General features: G+C 42.3%; 1 protein-coding gene across 4 annotated transcripts in view; it reads left to right on the top strand.

Annotated features, from left to right (window-relative positions):
- OXR1 (oxidation resistance 1) overlaps positions 1–23,890 on the top strand; it is a 325,515-nt gene that overhangs the window by 272,408 nt on the left and 29,217 nt on the right. For all 4 annotated transcript variants that reach the window (XM_033933067.1, XM_033933066.1, XM_033933068.1 and 1 more), the window contains one exon: positions 1,944–2,039. In XM_033933067.1, coding sequence (XP_033788958.1) covers positions 1,944–2,039 — 96 coding nt within the window. The remainder of the gene's footprint in view (positions 1–1,943; positions 2,040–23,890) is intronic.

The raw sequence follows: 23,890 nt of genomic DNA, 5'->3' as shown, positions 1-23,890 counted from the left end.
CCAACCTACCATAAAGATACTAGGTGTAACTTTGGATCAGTGCCTAACCATGAAAGACCAAGTGGACTCCTTGATCAGAAAGGGATTCTTCACTCTCTGGAAACTCAGATCCATTAAAGCTTATTTCGATACAGCGGCATTCAGAACCCTAGTCCAATCCCTCGTACTGAGTCTACTTGACTACTGTAACATCGCCTATTTAGCAATTTCCCAAAAGAACATGCAGCGTTTACAATTGATGCAAAATGTAGTGGTCAAACTGATCTTTGGGCTGAGGAAGTTTGACCACGTGACACCCTACTACTGGCAGCTGCATTGGCTGCCAATGGAGGCGCGCGTAAAGTTTAAATTTGCCTGCTTCTGCTTCAAAGCACTACACAGACTTGCCCCTAAATATATAACTGACCTTTTCGTCTTTTCAGCCAACAGACACAAGAGAAGCTCACATTGCAACTTCGTTTCCCCCCCAATGAGAGGTTGTAAACAAAAAACACCATGAACATCGTCTCTCGCACCAAGCAGCATCATGGGGTAAAGACCTAGAACAATTGCTTTCGCCCACTATTTATGAGGAATTTTGGAAACATTGAAAACACACCTGTTCCTAAAGTATCTAGACAACTGATCCTCTCTTCTCTTTCCCCTCTATAGTGATTAACTTGTTCTATTGATCACTCTCTCCTCAAAAATGGATTTCCTGTCCTATTAACCCTCTTTCTTCCTCCCCTCTTAAAGTCAATTAATTTGTACCTTTGCTTAATCTTTGTAAACTGCATAGAACTTCACGGTATTGCGGTATATAAGCTGTTATTATTATTTTAAAAAATAAATAAATAAATAAAGGCTCTTGCTTTAACAATCTCCACTTCTAAAGTTTTAATTTGTTTAATCTGTTCTTCATGCCTCTTTATACTCTTGCCTTGTTCTTGCAACATTTCACCATGAATGTTTATCTCGGAGTTCATAGAAGCACAGTCAGATCTCACCTTAGATACTGTCTTTCTGTGATTGGAATCCATGATTTCATTAGCTCTCCACAGTTCATCCATATTAACAACAGCAGGCTTTACCAACTCTCCAAAAGACTCATTTCCTCTCACAGAGGATATGGTGCCGATGTTAGGACTTCAGTTGGATCCTTTTCCACCATCAATTTTCCTCCAGTTGCTCCTCCTGGGCTTAACAGTTGCCATTTCTCTTGGGAGGGCTGTATCACCTCTCTCTCTCTTCATGGCTCTTTCTTCTGGGTTGGAGAGGAGCCTGCCTCTGGATCAGGCTAAGGGAAACCCTATCCTAACTAAGGCTCGCTGCAGAGTTCGTTGTTCCTTCCGAAGTCGGGAGTGTCTCCTTCACCTGACGCACAAGCCTCCCTTCAATAGTTGTTTGTACCAGACCTCTGGAGCTCCCAGACACTGGATGAGGCAGCTGGGCATCTCCTTTCCGTTTCCCCATATTGAAGATAAAAACACAGTTGAAACAGAAAAAGTAAAGGTAAGCAGATTTGAACGGTCTAGTTGGAGAAGAGCTCCGCGCTACCCGTCCATCCCATATGCCAGAATATAAATTTTTAAAATAAATAATCAATCTCTTGCTGATAAGAGGTTGTTTTTTTCCTATGGAATTTGCTTCTGTTGGTAAGTAGTTCTGCTACTTGTTGTTCCAAAACATCTAAAAACCCGACTGTTTACTGAATACTTTAAAGAATTAGGTGACTATTAACCATTCTTGATACTGTTTATCATTTAATATTAATATCTGTCATGTTTACATTATTTTTTGTTATATTTGTCTACTTTCTGTTGCTGCCCACATTAGACTTGAGTTTAATTCCTTACAAAAATAAAATAGAAGGATTAAGTTAAATTTTTAATTCAGTTAAATATAATGTACCGCACACTGATCTGTACAATATGTGCAAATATGTTTGCTGTTGTCTCCTTTAGGTCTTTGGTGCACTGGCATCTGAACCTTTTAAAGTGAGTGACTGTTTCTATGGCACTGGAGAAACTTTCCTTTTTACATTCTGCCCAGAGTTTGAGGTAAGGAAAGAAATGTTATGCTATCCTATGTTCAGTTCTTATATCCCACCATATCACTGATGAAGCAGGTTCAAGGCGGGCAGCAACCAAACAACTAAATAGAGTATTAAAACCAAAAGTATAAGCATAAAATATTACAGTACAAAATTGCAAAAAATAGGATTTGTGAAATAAAAATTAATATAACTAGAAGATTGCCAAATATTTAAAGGCAAAAAGTTCCATGCTTTCACTGAAAGATAGCTAAAGGATTTTTCATGAACAAATTTAAGGGTGATTCCTTTCACAGAAGGAAATGCTAGAAGGTGATCAGGATTTTGACAGTATTAGCATTACTCAGCAAATGAATCAGGGTTAAAAAGCTCTCTGTTGAAAACACATATGTAAAATTTTTTAAAGTTAAACTGAGATTAAACATAATATGAGCCTCAATAAGAAACCAGTGAAGCTCTATCAACCGTAGAGAAATATACTTCTTGCATATCAACTTGGCAGCAGTATTTTGAATTAACCATAATCTAAATATAAATTTGTTGAGATTCTCAAATAGAGAGTTGCAATCTTCTAATTGGCATAACTTTTAAAGTACATTTTTAACAATTTTATCTTGAGGAAAATAAGTTCCAGTGCAACAGACAACTCCATGCCTGAACAAGTGGGTAGTCAACCTCTTCTCATGAGAACTCTTTTAGGGAGCTTCATTAACATTCTTTTGCTCCTTCTCCCATCCATCTGGGCTGTCCTTCAATTCCTTAGTTGTCTTCCTATAAGCGAGATGGTAGGTGCTTGTATTTCCTGCTTGTTTCTTTCCATTTAAATTCAGTCTTTTTCGCTAATGGTTTGTGAGGCTTTTTGATGCTGCAGCGGATCCCTCTTTGAGAAAGCTCTGACTGCAGGAGAGTGCAGACTCTGAGGTCAAGAATCTGCTTTCAAGGGGCAGACTGCTTTGCAGTGCACCTATGTGGACAGCCTGCATGAACAGTTTGCAGGCTCAGTGACTATTCCCTTGGGAGCAAGGCTCGCCCCAGGTCTATCCTCAGTGGGCTTAAGCGCAGGCTGCTTGGCTCTGTGGCTGTTTTTCCAGGATTGGGGCTGACTGCAATCCACCCACTCACTCCTGTTTGCTTGGGCGTGATTCAGTGGGGGTTGAGAGGTCTCCGGCTGATTCATTGGGCCCAAGAGGTAGTCAGAAGACATAAGCAGTCTGGATTCCAGGCTTTTTGAGGAACAGCTTCTCCCTGTAAGTTGTTTGCAGTTTCCACTCTTACAGCTCCCAGCATTTAGTATAATACAGTAACAGGCAAACCAAATTTTCTTCAGCTCTGGGGTTAGAATTAGGTTCCCCCATCTCTAAAATCACTATTTCTTTTATTTTTCATTGAAGCTTCCCAGGCTGATTATGGCGCTAAAATTGTTGCCATCTTGGATTTCCCAATTTGAAAATAAGAGCCTCAGAGCACCCCATTTTTGCTTAAAAACAGGTAGAATGGACTCAAGCCAGGATACCATGGATTCATGCCAAATTTATAGTAGATGGCAGTCCGAAGATCATCCATGTTCCAAGTGCCATGCAAATTGTGGGTGGGGTGGGGGGGATGAGCCACTGGCTTAATCTCTTCTGGTCACTCAGGGGGTTGTTAATAACCAGTTGATTTGAGGGCAAGGACAAAGTCCAGATTTCAACAGAGGAGCAGCGCAAGTGTGTCCCTGGTGAGACGCAGCCACGATATGGTTCTAAAACCCCAGAAGGAAATTCAGCATGGGCCGACTGGACATCCTAATCAGGGGTTTCCCCCTGAATTAATCAATATGATGTTTTAAACTTACATGATTAACAAGGGAGGAAGTGGAAAACATGAAAAAGGATCAGCAGAAGTTAGATGAATGGTCTAATAATATCTGGCAACTAAAATTCAATGCAAAGAAGTGCAGAGTAATGCATTTGAGGATTAGAAATAGGAAGGAGCCATATGTGCTGGGATGAGAGAGGCTGATATGGAAGGATGTCGATCAGAACTCCCAAGTCTCTTTCCTGGAAGGTCTCTCCAAGTACCGCCCCGGACATCCTGTATTCGTGCATGAGATTTTTGTTACCAACATGCATCACTTTACACTTATCCATGTTGAACCTCATTTGCCATGTCGATGCCCATTTCTCGAGTTTGATTATGTCACGTTGCAGATCTTCGCAATCTCCCTGTGTCTTCACTATGAATAACTTCGTATCGTCCGCAAATATAATCACCTTACTCGTCATACCAATGTCCAGATCATTTATAAAGATGTTGAAGAGCACGGGTCCTAGCACGAGCCCTGCGGCACCCCACTGGTGACACTCTTCTAGTCCGAGTATTGTCCATTTACCCCCACTCTCTGCTTCCTATGCTCCAGCCAGTTTTTAAACCATGTGAGTATTTCACCCTCGATTCCATGGCTCGCAATTTTCCGAAGTAGTCATTCATTTGGAACCTTGTCGAACACCTTCTGAAAATCCAAATATACAATGTCGATCGGGTCGCCCTTGTCTATCTGCCTGTTTACGCCCTCGAAGAAGTGCAGCAAGTTGGTCAAACAAGATCTGCCTTTGATGAAACCATGGTTGCTGGTCCTCATCAGACCGTGTCCGTCAAAGTGATCAGTGATGCGGTCCTTTATCAGCACCTCTACCATCTTTCCCGGTACCGAGGTCAGACTCACCAGTCTGTAGTTTCCCGGATCTCCCCTCGAACCTTTTTTGAAGATTGGCATAACATTCGCCACTTTCCACTCTTCCGGAATCTTTCCCGATTTGACTGATAGATTGGCTATTAGTTGAAGCAGTTCAGCTATAGTCCCTTTCAGTTCCTTGATGACCCTTGGATAGATGCCATCCGGTCCCGGGGATTTATCGCTCTTAAGCCTATCGATATGCCTTTATACCTCTTCTAGACTGACCGTCAACCCTGTCAGTTTCCTGTCTTCATTTCCAGCATATAGCCTGATGGGTTCTGGTATGCTGTGTATATCCTCTTCGGTAAATACAGACGCAAAAAATGTGTTCAGTTTGTTGGTGATTGCTTTGTCTTCCTTTAGCACTCCCTTTATTCCATGGTCATCAAACGGACCCACCGCTTCCTTCATGGGTCATTTCCCCTTAATACATTGAATTTTTTTGCCTCCTTGGTTATTTTTTCCTCGTAGTCTCTTTTGGCCCCTTTTACCGCCTTATGGTTTACCTGCGTTGATGTTGTTTGTGCTTATTCCAGTTTTTGTCTGTTCTTGACCTTTTCCTTTCCTTAAACAAAGTTTTCTTGCCTCTGATCGCTTCCTTCACCTCTATAGTGAGTCACACCGGTTCCTTATTCTTTTTCCTCTTGGATCCCTTGTTGATACGCTGTATATATATATAGATTTTGCGCCTCGGTGACTGTGTCCTTAAAAAAGGACCAAGCTTGTTCTAGTGTTTTTACAGTGTTTATCCTCTTCTTAATCTTCTTCCCCATCATGAGTCTCATCCCTTCGTAATTCCCTTTTCAGAAGTTCAGTGCCGTGGCCGTTATTCTGGACCAATGTTTCGCTCCCACATCCAGGTCAAAGCGATCATGTTTCCCAGCGTCCCTTCTACTTCTACACCTTGTGCAGGTCTTCGCAGTCCATTTAGAATTAAGTCCAGAATTGCATTTCCTCTTGTATCGCCTACAGCATCCAGGAACTTGGTCTCCCTAGCGCAGCCGGAGGTGCCTAGGTTCCAGTCTATCCCCAGATAGTTGAAGTCACCTATGATAACTGCGTTGCCTCCCTTGCACTTGTGTTTAATCTCGTCTGTCATTTTTCCATCAATTTCTTCGGACTGCCTTGGGGGTCAGTAGTAGATGCCGATCTTCGTTTCCAGTCCATTTGTTCCCAGATTTTTGACCCATAGAGACTCTAACTTATCTGTCTGTTGTGGCATGTTTTCTCTTTAACATATATGGCACTGCCCCCACCTTTATGACCCACTCTGTCTCTGCAGTATAAATTGTATCCTGGTAGTACAGTGTCCCAGATATTTTCCTCAGTCCACCATGTTTCTGTGATGTCGATAATGTCCACGTTATCTTTTTGTGTCATAGCTTCTAATTCACCCATCTTATTCCTTAGGCTCCTTGCGTTTGTGTATATACACTTGAGTTTGTGGCCTGTTCCTTTCTTGCATTTCCTTCCCTCTTGTGTCCCTTTCGATCTGTCTTGCCTGTGATCTGGTGAGTTTTCCCCTCTATCTTCCTGCAGAGTATCCTCCAGGTATATCAGTTCCCAAACCATCAACTCTCTCTCTCGGTCAACTGTTGGCTTTCCCTTTCTTCCTAATTTAAAAACTTCTCAACTTCTCTCTTGATGTTGCTTGCAAGTAGCCTCGTTCCGTCTCTGCTGAGGTGGAGTCCGTCCTTCCTGAATAGCTTGCTCTTCCCCCAGAACATCGTCCAGTTGCGCACAAAGTGGAATCCTTCTTCCTCACACCAGGGCCGCATCCACGTGTTGACTGCTTGCAGCTCCATCTGCCTCTTCTCGTCAGCCCTGGGTACCGGCAGGATCTCCGAGAATGCTATCCTCTGCATTCTGGTCTTCAGCTTCCTTCCTAGCATCCAGAACTGGTCCTTCAGTACTTCCTTGTTGTAGTTCCTGTTGCTCACATTGTTCGTCCCCACATGGATCACCACCGCCGAGTGAAGTGGTGGAGAGGAAAATGGTGACAGAGTTCAAACAAGCGTGGGATGAACAAAGAAGATATCTAATCAGAAAATAATAGGTATATATTGAAGGAACTAAGGCCAGTACTGGGCAGACTTGCACGGTCTGTGTCCCGTATATGGACATTCAATTGAGGATGGGCTGGGGAGAGCTTCGATGGCTGGGATGATTAAGATGGGCTGGAGTGAGCTTTGATGGAGACTCCAGTAGATAGAACCTAAGCACACTATCAGGCAAGGTTCTGGGTTTCTGGCCCAGAAATATCTAAGAAAAATGAACATTTAAATTAAATGATTAATATATTGAGCATGTATGGTTGGGCAGACTGGATGGACCATTCGGGTCTTTATCTGTCATCATTTTCTATGACTGGGATGACAGTGACTCTATTTCAATGCTTTTATTCCCCAGTCAGGGTCCTCTATAGCAGGAGATGAGGTTTTATCTCTGGGGGAGCCAAATCTGAATCTGGTAGAGGCCCCTGATCTTGGCTAGGACCCCACTGTGTGCAGGCTATTTAAGCCTTTGGTGCTTATGGAGGTGATCACAGAATCTCTCCAGGAATTGAAGATGGAGACTTCTCGCTTATGGTGCTCGCTTATGAGCAGCACCAAGGCACAGACCTCCTGCTTTCCCTCTCACCAAGACATTGCTAAAATGCTTCCAGACCCTTTGGGTGGCCAAGGCTATGACAAAGCTTTATCCTTTGGATGCGGCATTTAACCAGCTTTTTGTTCTTCCGAAAGTAGACTCACTGGTTGCACAGTGAGGGTAGCGTAGTATTGAAGGATGCACAGGCCCAGAGGCTGGATTTTGTGCATAAAAAGACCTTTGAGGCTGCTGCAACGGTGACTTTTGTCACCCAAGCTTGTCATTCTAAGTTGCACCATGATCCAAAAACTATTGTTGATAAAGATCTCTAGTTTTTAATGTCTAGAGTGGATTACATGGATGATGCTCTGTATGATCTTTTCAGAGTCATGAGCAAAATGTCAGCTTACTCCATTTCCACCTGGAGGATTATATGGATAGGCAGTGGGTGGGATATTCCTCCTCTAAGACAACCTTGAGTAAAATTCCATTTAAAGAACACTGTTTGGGAAAGGTCTGGATAATCTTATGGCCAGCATTCAGGATCATCTCTTAGAAATATTATAAGTGATATTATCAAATTTTAAATAAACCTGAAACCTGATCATCGAAATCAATACTGGACAGCAGCCTGGGGTCGCTAGGGGGTTGTGGTAATTTTTGGGCTTCCAGAAGATACTGACAGTTCTTGGGAGGACCTTTGGGCCAGAGACTGTTTCAAAATTCCAGATAAAGATTTTTTATTTTTGAGGGGGAGGAGGTGCCTTCAATCTTCAAGATCATGCTCTGCCACAGCTCCCAAGAAGCAGTTCTGAAGCCAAGCTGTCAGTTGAGCCTCCATGCATTGGAGGCAGATTATCAACCTATTGTAGAAGGTGGGCAGAAATCACCACAGATCGCTGGGGGCTGGACGTTATAAAGGAAGGGTTCCAACTTGAGTTCTTCATCCCCTCACAGACCTTTTTCTAGACTCCCTGGCGGGGAAGCCAGCAAAAGAGCAACACTGCAAAGATTACTGGATTTGGAAGCTATAGAATAGAGAATAACATGGGAAAAATATTTGTCCCCATCCCCATGAGCTCAGTCACTGCCCCATCCCAATAAGCCATCTGATCCCATCCGCATAAGCCTCAATTAGTTATGATTTTATACTGGACTTATTTTATTAAAGTATAAAAAGAAACAATATTTTGTACAATTGTCATTTTATAAACACAAATAATACACAGCAAAGATCAACAATACCCCTGCCTCCCCTTCCCTTCACAAATATCCCCTATCAAGAAAACAGCTCTAGCAGGATACATATTTCAAATCTGATATACAGTATTCTAATCACAAAATAGAAATAAAATTAATTTTTTCTACCTTTTGTTGTATCGTTATTTTATTCTTCAAATCATGTTGGTCTCAGGCATTGGTCTCTGTTTTCTTTTGTCTTCTCTTAACTCTTAACTCACTTGCCAGGATCTCCTGGCCATTTGACATTTATTCTTTTTTTCATGCTCACCATCCATTTTCTATCTCTGTGTATGTATTGTTCCCCATGTTCAGCATCTCTCTTCTCTGTCTCCTATACGTCCCTTTCTAGTATTTCCTCTGTGCCCATCTCCCTGCCTTCATCATCTCACCATTCTATGATTCCCCTCCCCCTGCATACAGGGAGTGGGGAAAAAAGAGAGAGATCCAGGGTTATCTCTCCCACTCCCTCTACTGCCACATTCAGCATGTCTCCCTTCTTCATTCCCCAGATCATGTGCAGCATTTTTCATCACTGCCCACCAGCCCCATGCCCAACATTTCTCCTTCTATCACCCCTCTCCAGCACCATGCCACACCTCTCCCTCCATCACGATGTCCAACATTCCTCCTCCTTGAATCCCCTTCATTCTGTCCTTCTGTTCCCTCTCCACCACCATATCCACTATTTCTCCCTCTCATCCTTCTCTTCCCCATGCATCTCTACCTCACTCCTCTCTCTGCCCAACAATTTTCCTCTTTTTTCCTTTCCCCAGGTACACCATCTCTTTCCTTCTCACTCATACACTCATGCCCGACAATTCTCCCTTTCTATTCCCTCCCTCATATGTCCCAAGTTAGTGCCCCCTTCTTTCTTCCCTTGTGTCCCAAGTTCATGGCCCCTCTCTTCCGTATCCCGAGTTTGTGCCCCCCTCCCTGCCTTCCAGCCTTTGTCCCATATTCATGCCCCTCCCATGTCCCAATGCATTCCCCCCTTTTGTCCCACATTTATGTTCCCTCTCTCCCTTACTTGTTCCTTTCAGGGCTGTCCAGCTGGGCTTCTTGTTTTTTTGCAGGGACGTGCGCAGCGGCTCTTACATGTTTCACATGGCTGACCCACAAGCCTTCCCTCTAATGTCAGACTTTTATTGCGGTATCTGGAGGGCATAAATGAATTTTGATTGTCAAATCATCTGTTTGTACTAGCAGGTGTGGTCCATAAAGGTCAACCAATCTCAAAAGGGACTATTTCCAGATGGATCCGTTTTACCAGCCTATATCTGAAGTGGAAAACGTTCATAAAGACCACCTATATCTGTAAAGGAACATTGTTTCCTCATGGGCAGAATCTTCAGAGGTGCCCCAGAAAAAATCTGTAGAGCAGCCATTTGGTCTTCTCTACATACATTCACAAAGTTTTATAGAGTAGATGTGGCAGCCAAACAGGACTCCGCATTTGGTTCTTCGATTCTGAAACCAGGCTCATCTGTCTCACCCTAAGCTTGAGGGACTGTTCTGTTACGTTCCACTTGTTCAGAAAAGGAGTATCTGTCGTTCCAGAAGAAAAGATTAGGTTCTTATCTCGTTAAACTTTCTGGTAGACAGACACTCCATTCCTTAAGCCGTCCCTGTCAGATGTTCATTCGCTTGCTTCCTGCCTCAACGATGCCTGGGAAATCAGACATCTTGATTCTTTTGTCCAACCTTATCAGGATAGAATATGCAAAGGCAATGTTGAAGAAACTAGGGCAGAGGTGTCAAAGTGCTTCCTCGAGGGCCGCAATCTAGTTGGGTTTTCAGGAATTTCCAAAAGAATATGTATGAGATTTATTAGCATACAATGAAAGCAGTGCATGCAAATAGATCTCATGCATATTCATTGGGGAAATCCTGAAAACCCGACAGGATTGCGGCTCTCGAGGAGGGACTTTTGACACCCCTGAACTAGGGGGCATCTATAAAATCTCCCACACTCCTAGTGCAGGTTTTGCTCAGGTTGGTGACTTGATTGTTTTCACCTTGTTCTGTATTGCAAATGGTTAAAAAAATGTGTTAATCTATTATATGTTTAATGTTACAAGCAGTCCAAAAACAAGAATCAAAAATTTATCAACCAAAAGTTACAAAAATCAAAACAAAAACCATAAAACTGCAGATGTAAAAGTGGAAAAATATGTCTTTATCTTATGTGGAAGGAGGAAAGCCTCAGATCAGGTGTCCATTTTCACATGCCAGCCCACTGGCCATTCAGCTGATATGGACAACAATTTCAATCACTGGCCAACCTCCACCACCCTTAATTAATGTGCAAAAATCATGCTGTGCAAACTTGCTTTAATAATATATGAATAATATCAAAAGTGTAAAACCTACTTATCTTGATACTGTCAGGCAACTCGTTTTAAGAGGAAAGGCGGGAGAGGGGAGATATGATACAGATGTTTAAATAACTACATAACGTAAATGTGCGTGAGTCGAGATTCATTTGAAAGGAAGCTCTGGAATGAGAAGGCATAGGATGAAGTTAAGAGGTGATAGGCTCAGGAATAATCTAAGGAAATACTTTTTTTTACATAAAGGGTGGTAGATGCATGGAACAGTCTTCCAAAAGAGGTGATGGAGACAAATACTGTGTCTGAATTCAAGAAGGCATGGGATAGGCACATGAGATCTCTTAGAGGAAGGGACAATGGTTAATACAGATAGGCAGACTGGATGGGCCATTTGGCCTTAATCTACCATCATATTTCTATGTTTAATAAAGCTCCCTACGAGTGTTCTCGTGAGAAGAGGTTGACTACCCACTTGATGAATTTAGAAACATGAAGGCAGATGAGGGCAAAATGGCCTATCCAGTCTGTTCATCCGCAGTAACCATTATCTCTTCCTCTCTCTAAGAGATCCCACGTGCCTGTCCCAGGCTTTCTTGAAATCAGACACAGTCTCTGTCTCCACCACCTCTACTGGGAGACTTCCACACATCTACCACCCTTTCTGTAAAAAAGTATTTCATTAGATTACTCCTGAGCCTATCACCTCTTAACTTCTTTCGCCATCACCTTTTCAACCTGTTTGACCAGAAAGAAGATTAATGAGGTGAACAAGCAGCAACAAGCAGCAAAAAAATAAAAAATTCTAATAGCAGCATTGACTTGCAGTTCTACATTCAGAAGCATCAGTTAATACCTCTAATACTCTATAAATATCTTATCCATTTTCAGAGAAGTTCCTCCTGTAATAGATACCGTCATTGGAATAGATACCTGATTGGAACCAAACCACAATAGCTTAGTTTAATCAGTTTTGAGCTTGAGTTGGTGGTAATTTTCTCAATCACATTAGTAATAGCAGCATAAGAAACCGGTTCCGGTTCAGAAGACAACAGATCAGCTCCCCCCCAAAGAAGCGCAGAGTGGTAGTCATTGGGGGGAGCTGATTGAGGCCAGCAGCATGCCAGATTTTTGAGGCCAGCAGCGTGCCAGGTAATTGAGGCCAGCAGCGTGCCAGATTTTAAGAAAAAATGGGATAGGCATATGGGATCACTTCATGGAGGAAGTTAGGGGGTTGGTCATCAGAATGGGCAGACTAGGTGGATCGTGGCCCTTTTCTGCCGTCATTTTCTATGTTTCTATTACTTGCAGGCATTTAAAAGAAAAAAATGTCATTACATAATAATAAATTGTTTCTCCCAATTATATAAAAAGAGGAGACATAGGTGACTACTGAGGGTTTCCAAAAAGAAAAGAAAAACCCATATTTGAGATCCTGATATTTGGGTCATTCCATGTCAAGTGGACCAGGAGTCTATGCTCGACCCCCTTGAAATCCATCCAAATATTACAGGGCTGTTGTCTAGGGTCTCAAATTAAATTGCAAAAGTTTTTGGGATCTATCTCAATTTGGTCAGGAGCTAGGGGTAGAACAAAAGCAATTAATCCACTCCCATGCCTTGTGTGACCTAAAATGCCAACTTTGCTTAAGCAGTGCGGCAGAAGGAAACTACCTAGGAGTCTGAAATTTTGCAGTTTGGTACAACACCTTGGGGCAAGCTTCTGTGCCAAGTTTGAAAACTTTTGCAAACGTGCTGCCATTTCTACAGGTCAGCAAAGTAGGCAAAAAAATTCACGAATGAAAAATTTTGGCAAAGTTTGGCTCCATACTGCTGCTGGTAGGTAAGTCAGCTGAGGGTATAATTTTACCAGCAGACATACACCATGAGATATTACCAAGATTTGCAATACGAGCCTTTACAGTGAAGTGAAGCTGAAGATATGACCATTCAAAAAAATATGGCTATATGCATTTATGCAAATTTTCACTGTTTTTCAGATTCAAATATCTCTAATGTGTAGGGGTTTTTTTGTTTTGTTTTTTATATCATTTGAAAGAGCATGTTTTTTGCTACAGAAGCTATCCTGTTTCATCTTGGACCCAACTTTTCTATGGTGAGAATTAAAGCATCTAAGATAAGCATTAGTTGTATATGCGCACAAATATTTAATATGGAAAAGAGGCATGTTTAACACAAACCATGTATACAAATGAACAAGATACATGAAGTTTCACAGTTAAGTTCAGATTGTTACTGTTTTATAATCCCCTTCCCTGTATCCATGCATTTTCATATACCCACTGCCACTGGTCGTGAAGATCATAACAAATGTACACTGAGACCACATATTTATTAGTTATTGATCCCTTGTCTGAAAAACATTCCCAATAGTCAGATAATACCATAATTTCTAAGCTTTATTAAAAACAAAAAAGAAAAGTACAAAAATCATACTTATTTAAAGTGTGCATACATACTGACAAAGATCAGGAAATCACATAAATTCAACTTTTAACTCAGTTTCTTAGCACATGGTTTTGAAAGTCTGGCCAATATTTGCCAAAATAGCTTGTGGATAAGTGTACTGTCTGCCTGATGAAGTGGTCATAGGTGCATTAAGGCCTGCAATAATATGCTGTTCAGGGATCCAGCATTTGTCTCTGTGGGGAGGCCAGTGAAATGACCATGCAGGACCTTGTTGATGCAAAAAATTAACCAGGATGTCTCATTCTTCCATTGAAATTTCACATACATAACCAATCCACCAAGAATTGTCATATATTCAAAGTAAGTATTGTCCAGGTTGAAAGCTGGATGCTTGAAAGGTAGGGACATGTTCAGTATCAGACTCTAAGACATTGGCAATGAATGAGCTGATGGCACTTGAAATTTTGCTAATGCAGAGTCTAGCAGTGTCTATGGGCTTAAATTGGTGATTTTCTCTTGTTCCAGCCACTGTGTGGCCCATACTAAACCTTTGCTCCTGAGCAGGTCTTATTGCTTCAATATCTTCCTTAGCAATGAAGAAAAATTTGATTCCCAAGACAGATTTATTGCAGAATTCAAATAGATCCCTTGCTATCAAAATTTGATTATTGAGAGGGTGTTGTAAGCTGGCATGCACAGCTAAACGCTTGGCTGTTCCCCCAATCCCATCACATGGAGATTTGCCATGGCTGGTGCCAAAGAAGTTCCACTCAGCAGTAATTTGAAAGTCGGTATCATGGCTGCAGAGGTTAATGAAATTCTTGAAGTTTTTATATTGTGCAGCAGAACCATCACTAAAGTAGTGAATATGGCTTAAGACAGGCAAGACTTCCTTCAGATGCAGAATAAGCTTCCTCAAAAATGCATGAACAGCAATAGTATTGTGCCACAAGTAGTCACTGATCATGCATATGTATAGGCTTTGGATATCAGGATTGCAGAAGTAGACAACGAAGGGGGTGTAATGTTGCTTGGCTTTTTTCCCAGTGATACATCTGTACTGCATCCTGAACGATGAAGGAATAATTTTCAGCAAAGTCCATCTAAACAATAGCATGCCCCTCCTTTATATTTGCTTTCAGTTCCTTCAAATAATCACTTTGGTACTTGGAAATAAAATGGTGGCTGGCCAAAATAGAAATTTTTCCAATTAATTCGGAAGTAAAGTCCTCTATAGATAACTGTTGAGTTTCCAGTGTATCCCGATCAGTGTGAATCCACTGCTTAATGATATCATCTAGATCATGTTCACCAAAGAACTCGGTAAAATATTCCTCCAGAGGGATCTTCCCAGGACATATTTAACACTGCTGCAACATGCAGTTTTTTGAGTTCATATCACAGACAATTTTATTCAGAAGCACCTTATAGTCATGTGGAACGGCAATTGCTGAAAGCATAAGTTTCACATTCTGGTGGATTGTGCAGACATAGATTGAATGAGTCCCATGATGAACTGACTGTGACACACCACTTTGGCCAAAGCTCACAGAACTTTGAGAACCCAATTTTAGGCCCATTCTGACTGCGATAGGTGGTGTATAGTTCCTTCAGATTGCATAACAGCAGTCTTTTCTGCTTTTGCACTTTTCACCACTGATCCAAACGGAGACATAATCTTTTTTGCCTGGGTATATTCTAGAGATTTCATCGTCTTCATAAAAATCCAGGACTTTCTGTGTAATTTGCTGAGCAAGCACTTTTCCTCCCTTTGTTGCAGGAACAGCAAGAATGTCACCCAGCTTCCTGGCCTTTTTAATCATTCTTGTTGAAACGCCAAATTCCAAAGCAGTTTTCTCAATAGTCCAGCTGTGTGGAGCAAGAGTGAGAATTTGTATTTTCTCCCTATTACTAGATAGTTCCAACTTCTGCTTCAGTTCAGTCAATAGAAGGTCATAGTCAGAACACCTTTTACATTGGCCACTTTCTGGTTCTGCTTTGATATCAGCTGGAGTTAAGTCACCAAAAACTGAAATTTGGTCTGCAATTGCATTATGGGCTTCAGAGAGTTTGCATTTCGCATAATTTAAGGAATTTTGCTTGCTAATCCATTGAATCTTTAGAGGGGAGATTCTTAGTGGTGAAAAGCTGGCATTGAGGTTTTCAGATGCATTTGTAGGGTCATCACTGTCAGAATCAGACTTAGGGCTACTTAGATCTTGCAGTTTGACAAGCAAGTCTTGCCTGCATCTTGAGCAAAGCTTTTGGCCTGATTTAAACTCGTGCTTTGTGATAGCTTTTAAATGTTCAGCTACAGGAAGATCAATTGGGCGTAGACCTTTGATATTGCTGTGATTCTGTTTTCTGAATGGATTACAACAGCTTTTCTGTAGAAATTCAAACTTCGTCAGAATCAAGGCTTCATAATGAGTGCAGATATTAGATTCCACGGACAAAGTAGAAAGTCCAGAGAGACTTTTAATTAATTCTTGGTCAGGCAAAGAGAAATCAGAAATAAGCTTCAAGCAGCTTTCTGCAGAATAGAAGGTAGATGGTTTCTGGCACTCAGAATGATCAGAATTCTATTCGCCTTCCCCTCCCTAAAACTATGTCACCTCAAAAGGTTCTTCGACAAAATCTTCACCTTGCAGGCAGCCAAACAGAACCCATGGCTAGCCCAAATTGTGCTCGAGGCCCCAACCTACCTCGACTTCAGAAAACTACTCAAAACTCATTTATTCCACGGACAGAATCCCTAATCCCCCATCTTCCACTTCTCTCACCCCTTCCACCAATGATCTGAACTCTCCTCTTACTCCATCTTATTGTTCACTCCCAACCTGCTAACTCCAACGACTTGTACATTCCCTTCATGCTTACCTCAACGACTTCGTTGCTTGTAAATCTGATTATTTGATGTGAACCGCCTAGAACTCCCTGGGTATGGCGGTATACAAAAATAAAGTTATTTATTATTATAATTCCAATACTGCAGGGCTCTAGCTTATTATTTGTCTCCATAAGATAAGAGTCACCTAAAATACAGAATAAAAGTAAGGTGAAAAATTTCAGAGTGAGAACACAATGAAAATAGCAAAGCAAGTTGTACATGTCTGCAAGTGCAGAATAAGTTTCCAAAATCTACAGTCATATCCTAGTTAACTAGGGAAAGAACCAGATGCATAGAAAGAATAGACGGAAAGCAACACTCCAAAGGCAAGCTTTGTCAAATAATGAAATCATAAGGTGTTATAAGGTCATGATGAACCTTAAAGCCAGACTTGTTCATACAGCCACTGCTGTGATAGTTGCAAGTCAGAACATGTTCAGAAAAGCTGCATGTATCAGACATACTACTACAGCTATGCGTACATTCTTGTGAATCACATGATTATGCATTTGGACTTGCACACAGTAAGTAGTTTGTGCAAGCCAATGCATGCTTTGACTGTCATCTTGCAAAAGTGCACAGTAAGTTTGTCAAAAGCTGAGCATAGTACGAGATGAATATTTGTGGCTGGCAAAAATTGGTTATGAGTTTTCAGATCAATATAGTTCCACTGCACATTCACAATGAAGTGCCAATGACCCTTCAACATAACATGTTTACGCAAGCAGGTAATGCTTATCTTTGAAGCTTTAATTCTCATCAAAGAAAGGTTGGGTCCAATATGAAACAGGATAGCTTCTGTAATTAAAAAAAAAAACACTCTTTCAAATGATATTAAATAAAATTTTTAAAAACTACACATTTAGAGATATGTGAATCTGAAAAACAATGAAAATTTGCATAAATGCATAAAGCCATATTTTTTGGATGATCATATCTTCAGCTTCACTTGACTGTAAAAGCTTGTATTGCAGAGTAAGTCGGGAGATCCAAGATGGCTGCATGAGCAGTCGCATGAGTCTCACGCTCCCGTCTATTCCTTGACATAATTTGTCCACTCAAATCTTTACCTGTTTCACGATGCCGAAGAGGAGGGGACGTAGCGCTGCTGGAGCCTCGCAGCGCTCCAGAACAGCCGTCTTCGGGAACATCGAGGACCTGATGAGGAGAATGCAGGGCACGCCGATAGCTTCGGGGAGTTCCCCGCAGGAGACACACGGCGGAGGCGCGTCAGTGGCGTTCACCATGGGGCTGGAGACATCGTTGAGCCCCGAAGTGAGAGCACCACCCCCACGCCCTCAGTCGACCAGTTCCCCGCGAGAGGAGGAACTTCCTGAGGTTGGAGTTCACTTCCTCTCGGAGGCTAAGGAGGAGAACACGGGGACTGTGCCACGGGACTCCCTGCTGGAGCAGAGGAGTCTTAACGAGGAGACTGTGGAAGAAGCAGTGGGGGATAAGAAAATCCAACAGAAAATCCAACAGATTGCAGGAGGAGACAAGTTGCCAGAGGGTGAGCTAATTAACTTAAAATTACAACCATTGCAAATTTTGAAGCCCCGAGAGGTTACATTAGACTCTCTGTGGGACCTGGTAGCCAATTTGGCAAAATCTATTAATCCACAATTACAAGAAGTAGAAAAGAAATTAGAAAATCATGGAACTGAGATTAAAAATTTAAAGACTGGACTTGAGGACTCAAAAATTTCAATACAAAATATTCATCAAGAACTTAAAGTATCACAACAAATTACTGAGGTATTAATTAAAGATAATACCAATTTAAGAAGGAAAATGGAAGCAATGGAAAACTTTTCTCGTAACAATAATCTCAGATTGATAAATTTCCCTAGGGTCTCTGTGATAGCCCCAAGGGAAATGTTGAAACGTTATATGACGGAAATATTGGAACTCTCTGATGAATCATTACCACCATTTACGCAGGTTTATTATCTTCCAAGTAAGCCTCAAGACCAACAACAACAGCAATTACAACAGAAGTCGGGACCTGATTTAATGAATATATCCAATATATTGGAAATGTCTGATAGAGAATTAGTGACCCCTGCAACCTTATTATTGACAGTAGCTCTCGCACCAGATAAAAACTGGTTGCTGAGACTTTTCTTTAAAAATAAGCAAAAAGAGTTTTTAGGTTGTAAAATTCAGATGTTCCCAGATTTGGCCAAGGAGACGCAGAGAAGGAGAAAAGAATTTCTGTTAAGGAAACCTGGTGTTTTATCTCTGGGGGCGACTTTTTACTTGCGACACCCATGTAAATGTGTTGTTAATTACCATTCTCATAAATATGTTTTCTTTGAGCCATCTCAACTGACAACTTTTCTCACAACTGCATCTTTGGAGAAAGAAAGTGCTTAGTTTAAGAAAGGGTGCCTCAATCTCATTCGACTAGCCATTATTTTGTTTTATAATAATTTCTTTCTTTCTATCGCCTATTTTCCTTCTTGGATCTTATTGAGGACTTGAGTAGAAATTTATGCTTATATGTTCTTTGATATATGTTTTCATTTGTATTAATTTCTTGCTAAATTTCCTTTCTGTACAAGTTATAATATGCTTGAATATATTGAAAATTTCAATAAATATTAAATAAAGAAAAAAAGCTTGTATTGCAAATCATGGAAGTACCTCATGTCTGCTGGTATAGTTGTACCCTCAGCTGACTTACCTACCAGCAGCAGTATGGAGCCAAACTGCCAAAAATTTTCATTCGTGAATTGTTTTGCCTACTTTGCTGACCTTTAGAAATGGAAGCACATTCGCAAAAGATTTCTAAACTTGGCACAGAAACTTGCCCCCAAGGTGTTGTACCAAATTGCAAAATTTCAGACTCCTAGGTAGTTTCTTTCTGCCGCTTAAGCAAAGTTGGTGTTTTAGTTCACACGAGGCATGGGAGTGGATTGATTGCTTTTGTTCAACCACCCCTAGCTTCTGACCAAATTGAGATAGATCCAAAATATTTTGCAGAGTTTCATTTGAGACCCTAGACAACACCCCTGTAAAATTTGGTTGGATTTAATGGGGGTCGAGCGTGAGCAGTTTTCAGTATTGATCCACTTGACATGGAATGACCCATTTGTCTATTTCTTAAGAAACCATTAAACCAATTTAAAACAGTACCTGTAATTCTTAACTCAGATTATTTGGCCTACAGAAGACCATGATCCATTGTATTGAATCCTGCTGAAATATCAAATTGCAGCAACATTATCTGACCACCATTACTCAATAATTTGTTTTTAACTTCCATTGTTAATATAACCAAGTGAGTCCATGTTCTCTTAGGCTTCCATGTTTAGCATCATGCTTGTTGTAGTTTTCCATGTCTCGCCGCATCTGGGTAGGTAGAACTGACATTTCAGTCATCAGGCTGTAGCTTTCTTCAGGGTATGCTGTGAGATCTGCTGTTTGCCTTTATGTCCCTGATTGGGACTTGAGATGAATTTTGGTGGGAAAGTCTATTGGTCACCAGTTTGAATTTTGGTGGGAAAGTCCGTTGGTCACAAATTTAAATTTTGGTGGGAAAGTCCATTGTTATCATATATTCTCCCATCCTATTAGCTCTTTCGTCAGGTGCTCCCCCATGTAACTAAAGTCTATATGTTTGAAATCCAGGACTTTTGAGTTTTGTGTGACTGCCCTCCACTTTAGCTGTTATATCAAACCAAACTGCTTGATGATCACTTCTGCCCAAGTGGGCACCAACTCAGACATTAGGGACACTTTCCCTCTTTGTGAGTACCAGATCTAGTTTCACTCTTTCCCTCATATGTTCCATCACCATTTATCTGAGCAGAGAACTTTGAAAGGCATCTGCAGTCTCTGTATTTCTTTCTGATTCCGCAGATGGAATTTTGCGTCGGCAGGTTGAGATCTCACAGCTACAGCTTCTTCCCTTTCTTTCCCGACCTTTGGATATCTGCCACCAGATCTTTATCAAGTTGTTCCAGTTGTGTTGGAAGTCTTTAGACAACACCCATGTAGATACCATGTTTCCCTGAAAATAAGACAGGGTCTTATATTAATTTGTGCTCCAAAAATCACACTAGGGTTTATTTTCAGGGGAACACGGTATCTACTAGTGCTGTCCGATTCAGGGAAATTATTTCGATTCGATTCAGCCTATTGAATTGATTTTTCGATTCGATTTTCCTGCCCAATTTGGGGTTTTTTTCCAGATACCATGGTGAGTTTATTTTATAGCCTCTTCACCTCCTTTACCCTCTCCTACACACACTGATCCTGTGGTGTAAACAAAATAAACAAACAAAAAAAAGACTTTTTCTCTCTCTGTTAAATCCTAGCTCACATTTGCAGTCTAATACCAGCTCTGGTAGAATACAAATTTCAAATCTGACACATTGTAATCACAAAACTAGCAGACTGGCACAGAGTGGAGTCCACTCAGAGCTGTCTTCTAAACAAGATGAAGGGAGGCATGTATTGAACGTGATAAGGGATCTGAGCTTTCAGGTCCAAATGTAAAATCATTTTTACTTTAAAGATAAATAGCCTTATATGAAGGTATTTTGGGGCTCAGCATTTGTCTTCTGAGTACATACATGCCCTTAATATGTAATGATAGATTTTACAGTATTTCTCCTCCCTGGCCAGGCAAAAGCTGCAGTAGTGAATACAATTCATTACCCTGCCACTACTCCGGGCGTCTTCTCTCCATAGGCCGCCCAAGTGGAAACAGGAAGTTTTCACTGAGGGCGGGCCGCAGTGGAGAGAAGACGCAAGGAGTGGATTGCTAAATAACTACCGCCACCGGCAACACGTTGTGACGTCAAAATAAAGGTAGATGGCGGGAGAGGGGTGATAGACTTGGGGGAGTTGGTGGACTGGAAGAGAGATAGGGAGAAGATGAATGGGAGAAATAAACTTGGTGGAGGGGGGAGATTGACTTGGGGGAGATCATGAAGAGGGGAGATGGGGGGAGGGATAGAAGAAATAATGGATCTAAAAACAGGAGAGAGAGAGATGGACAATGGGATTTAGGGAGGGAAGTAACAGAAAGAGAGAAGTTGGACACAAGGGATAGTGTGTGTGGGCGGATAGAGATACTGGATAGGAGGGTAGTTAGAAAGAGAAAGGGGGGAAGGAGGGAGAGATGCTGCATGAAAGGGTAGTTGAGAAAAGCAGAGATTGTGGATCTGGGTATGGTGGGGTCCATTGCTGCAGCTACGGGAATAGAGGCGGGAAAAAAGAAAGATGCCAGACCTCCAGGGGAGGGAAGGGAAATGGAAGGGGAGGACAGAAATGGAAGATGGATGGTTACTACAAAGAAAGAAGAAAACAACAAATGAGCAAGAGACCCTGGCAAGCAAGTTATCAGAAGACGTTTGTTGTAGAGCCTGGGACCAATGTGATTTGTAAAATGATCAGACAACAAAAGGTTAAACCCACTCTGTGCCAGTCTGCTAGTCTTAGAGGCTCTGCAGAGGTTGTAGGGAGCTGGGGGGAGGGGGAGGGGGAGGGAGCCGCGGAGGGCGGTCCTGATCCCGCTGTGCAGCTGGTGGACGTTTGAATATTCCTGGTCCTGCCTGTTCTCTGCTCCATTTTGCATCGAGCCCTGCTTTGAGCCCTGATGATCTGCTTGTCTTTCGTTCCTGTTCATCCATCAGACTGGAATGAAGCTTGGGTGAGAAGGAGAGCCTTGCTGCCACCGATCTGCACGCTGAGATCCGTTCGGGATTTCCCTCTGCCACCGGGGTCCTTGCTTTGATGTAACTTCCGGTTTTGCAAACCCGGAAGTTACACCAGAAGCAAGGACTCCGGTGGCAGAGAAAAAGCCCGAACGGGTCTCTGGTGACGATCGGGGCAGCAAGGCTCTCTCTTTCCCGGCAGCAAGGCTCTCTCCTCTCCTCCCTGGCCAGGCAAAAGCAGCGGTCGCAAGGGGGCCAACGAATCGGTAAGTCCGATTTTCTTCAATAACAAACCAATTCGAATCAATTTACCCAAGGTGAATCGATTTGAATCGCGAATCGGGCAGCACTAGTATCTACACTTGACACTGTGTACCAGAGCATGACACCATAAAGCCTTCAAAGACTATCTCCTGCAACATACTGCCAGTAGTAATGGCATTTCACACATTAAGTTATTTTCCAAGACAATGCATACTGAAAATGAGTGTCCTGACTAGGATAGGAACCATATCCTCAGCAAGAAATTACCGTATTTTCACGCATATAACGTGTGCGTTATACACGATTTTACAAACCGTGCATAACCGTACGCGTTATACGTGTGAGCGCGTTTTACAGCTTTTTTTTTTCAATCCGATCGCCATCACCCCTGCGAACCGGCATCCTCCCCCCCGCTCGCGTCACCCCCCTCCCCCGCGATCCTACATCCCCCCAGCACCGCAAAACATCTCTTACCCGATTGGGCACCGGCACCAGCACCAATGCACAGGATGTGCCAGTGCCCGAAGATCCTCCCTCGTTGGTTTGGGCTGGGCGGTACAGTGCGGGAGAGATCCTCCTTCTTCCTGCACCAGGCTGGACTAGGCTTTGAGCATTTGTGCATGCTCAAAGCCTTCTGGTCTCGCTCTCTCCGAGATTATCTCGAAGAGAGCTAATCTCGGAGAGAGTGAGACCAGAAGGCTTTGAGCTTGCACAAATGCTCAAAGCCTAGTCCAGCCCAGCGCAGGAAGAAGGAGGATCTCTCCCGCACCACACCGCCCAGCCCAAACCAACGAGGGAGGATCTTCTGGCACTGGCACGTCCTGTGCATTGGTGCTGGTGCCGGTGCCCAATCGGATAAGAGATGTTTTATGGTGCTGGGGGGATGTAGGATCGCGGGGGAGGGGGGGGTGACGCAAGCGGGAGGGAGGATGCCGGTTCACAGGGGGGATGCCGATCGGATTGAAAAAAAAAAAGTTGTAAAACGCGGGTAAGCGAACGGGGGGGAGGATGCCAGTTCGGAGTAGGCGGGAGGAGGTTTTAGCATGTGCGGTATACGCATGTGCGCGCTATATTAAATTTTTTTTTACATAAATTTGTGTTCCCCGCGCGCTATACCCGTGTGCGCGTTTTACACTGGTGCGCGGTATATGGGTGAAAATACGGTAGATATTGTTGCTATCAAAGAAACATGGTTCAATGATTCCCATGGATGGAACTCAAATATACCGGGCTATAATCTATTTAGGATGGACAGAGATGGTTGAAAAGGTAAAGTAACTCTCCATGTGAGGAAGAATATCCAAGCAACTGAAATGCATGGAGCCTGGGGAAAGAAAGAAGCGATAATGGATTGAAAAGAGAAGATGGAAGTTTACCATGTTACCCCAAAAATAAGCCTTAGCATGATTTTCGGGGTAGGTCCTAATATAAGCCCTATCCTTCCCTCCCATCCCTTTGTGCACCGGAACCCCAACGACCTACCATGAGCCTTACTTCAGACATCATCAGTGACGCAGCAGAGAGAAGGCCCCAGTGGGGAAAGCCGCAAAGCAGCCTGTTGCCAGTGAAAACCTCATTAATTTAAAACAGGGATCACAGTAAAAGCCTAAAGAAAAGAAGCACATTACTTTTATTCTTTTGCTTTGTTAATGCTATTTGAATTTATTCTGCATCAAACAAGGTGGATGAAGTTACAGAATTTCAGTGACTTGGCAGAGGGAAGGCTTCGGAGGTA

The sequence above is a fragment of the Geotrypetes seraphini genome, chromosome 2 (genome assembly GCF_902459505.1).
Source record: "Geotrypetes seraphini chromosome 2, aGeoSer1.1, whole genome shotgun sequence".
NCBI lineage: Eukaryota > Metazoa > Chordata > Amphibia > Gymnophiona > Dermophiidae > Geotrypetes > Geotrypetes seraphini.
The sequence above is the reverse complement of the archived record's forward strand: the minus strand, read 5'-3'. Positions and strand labels throughout refer to the sequence as shown.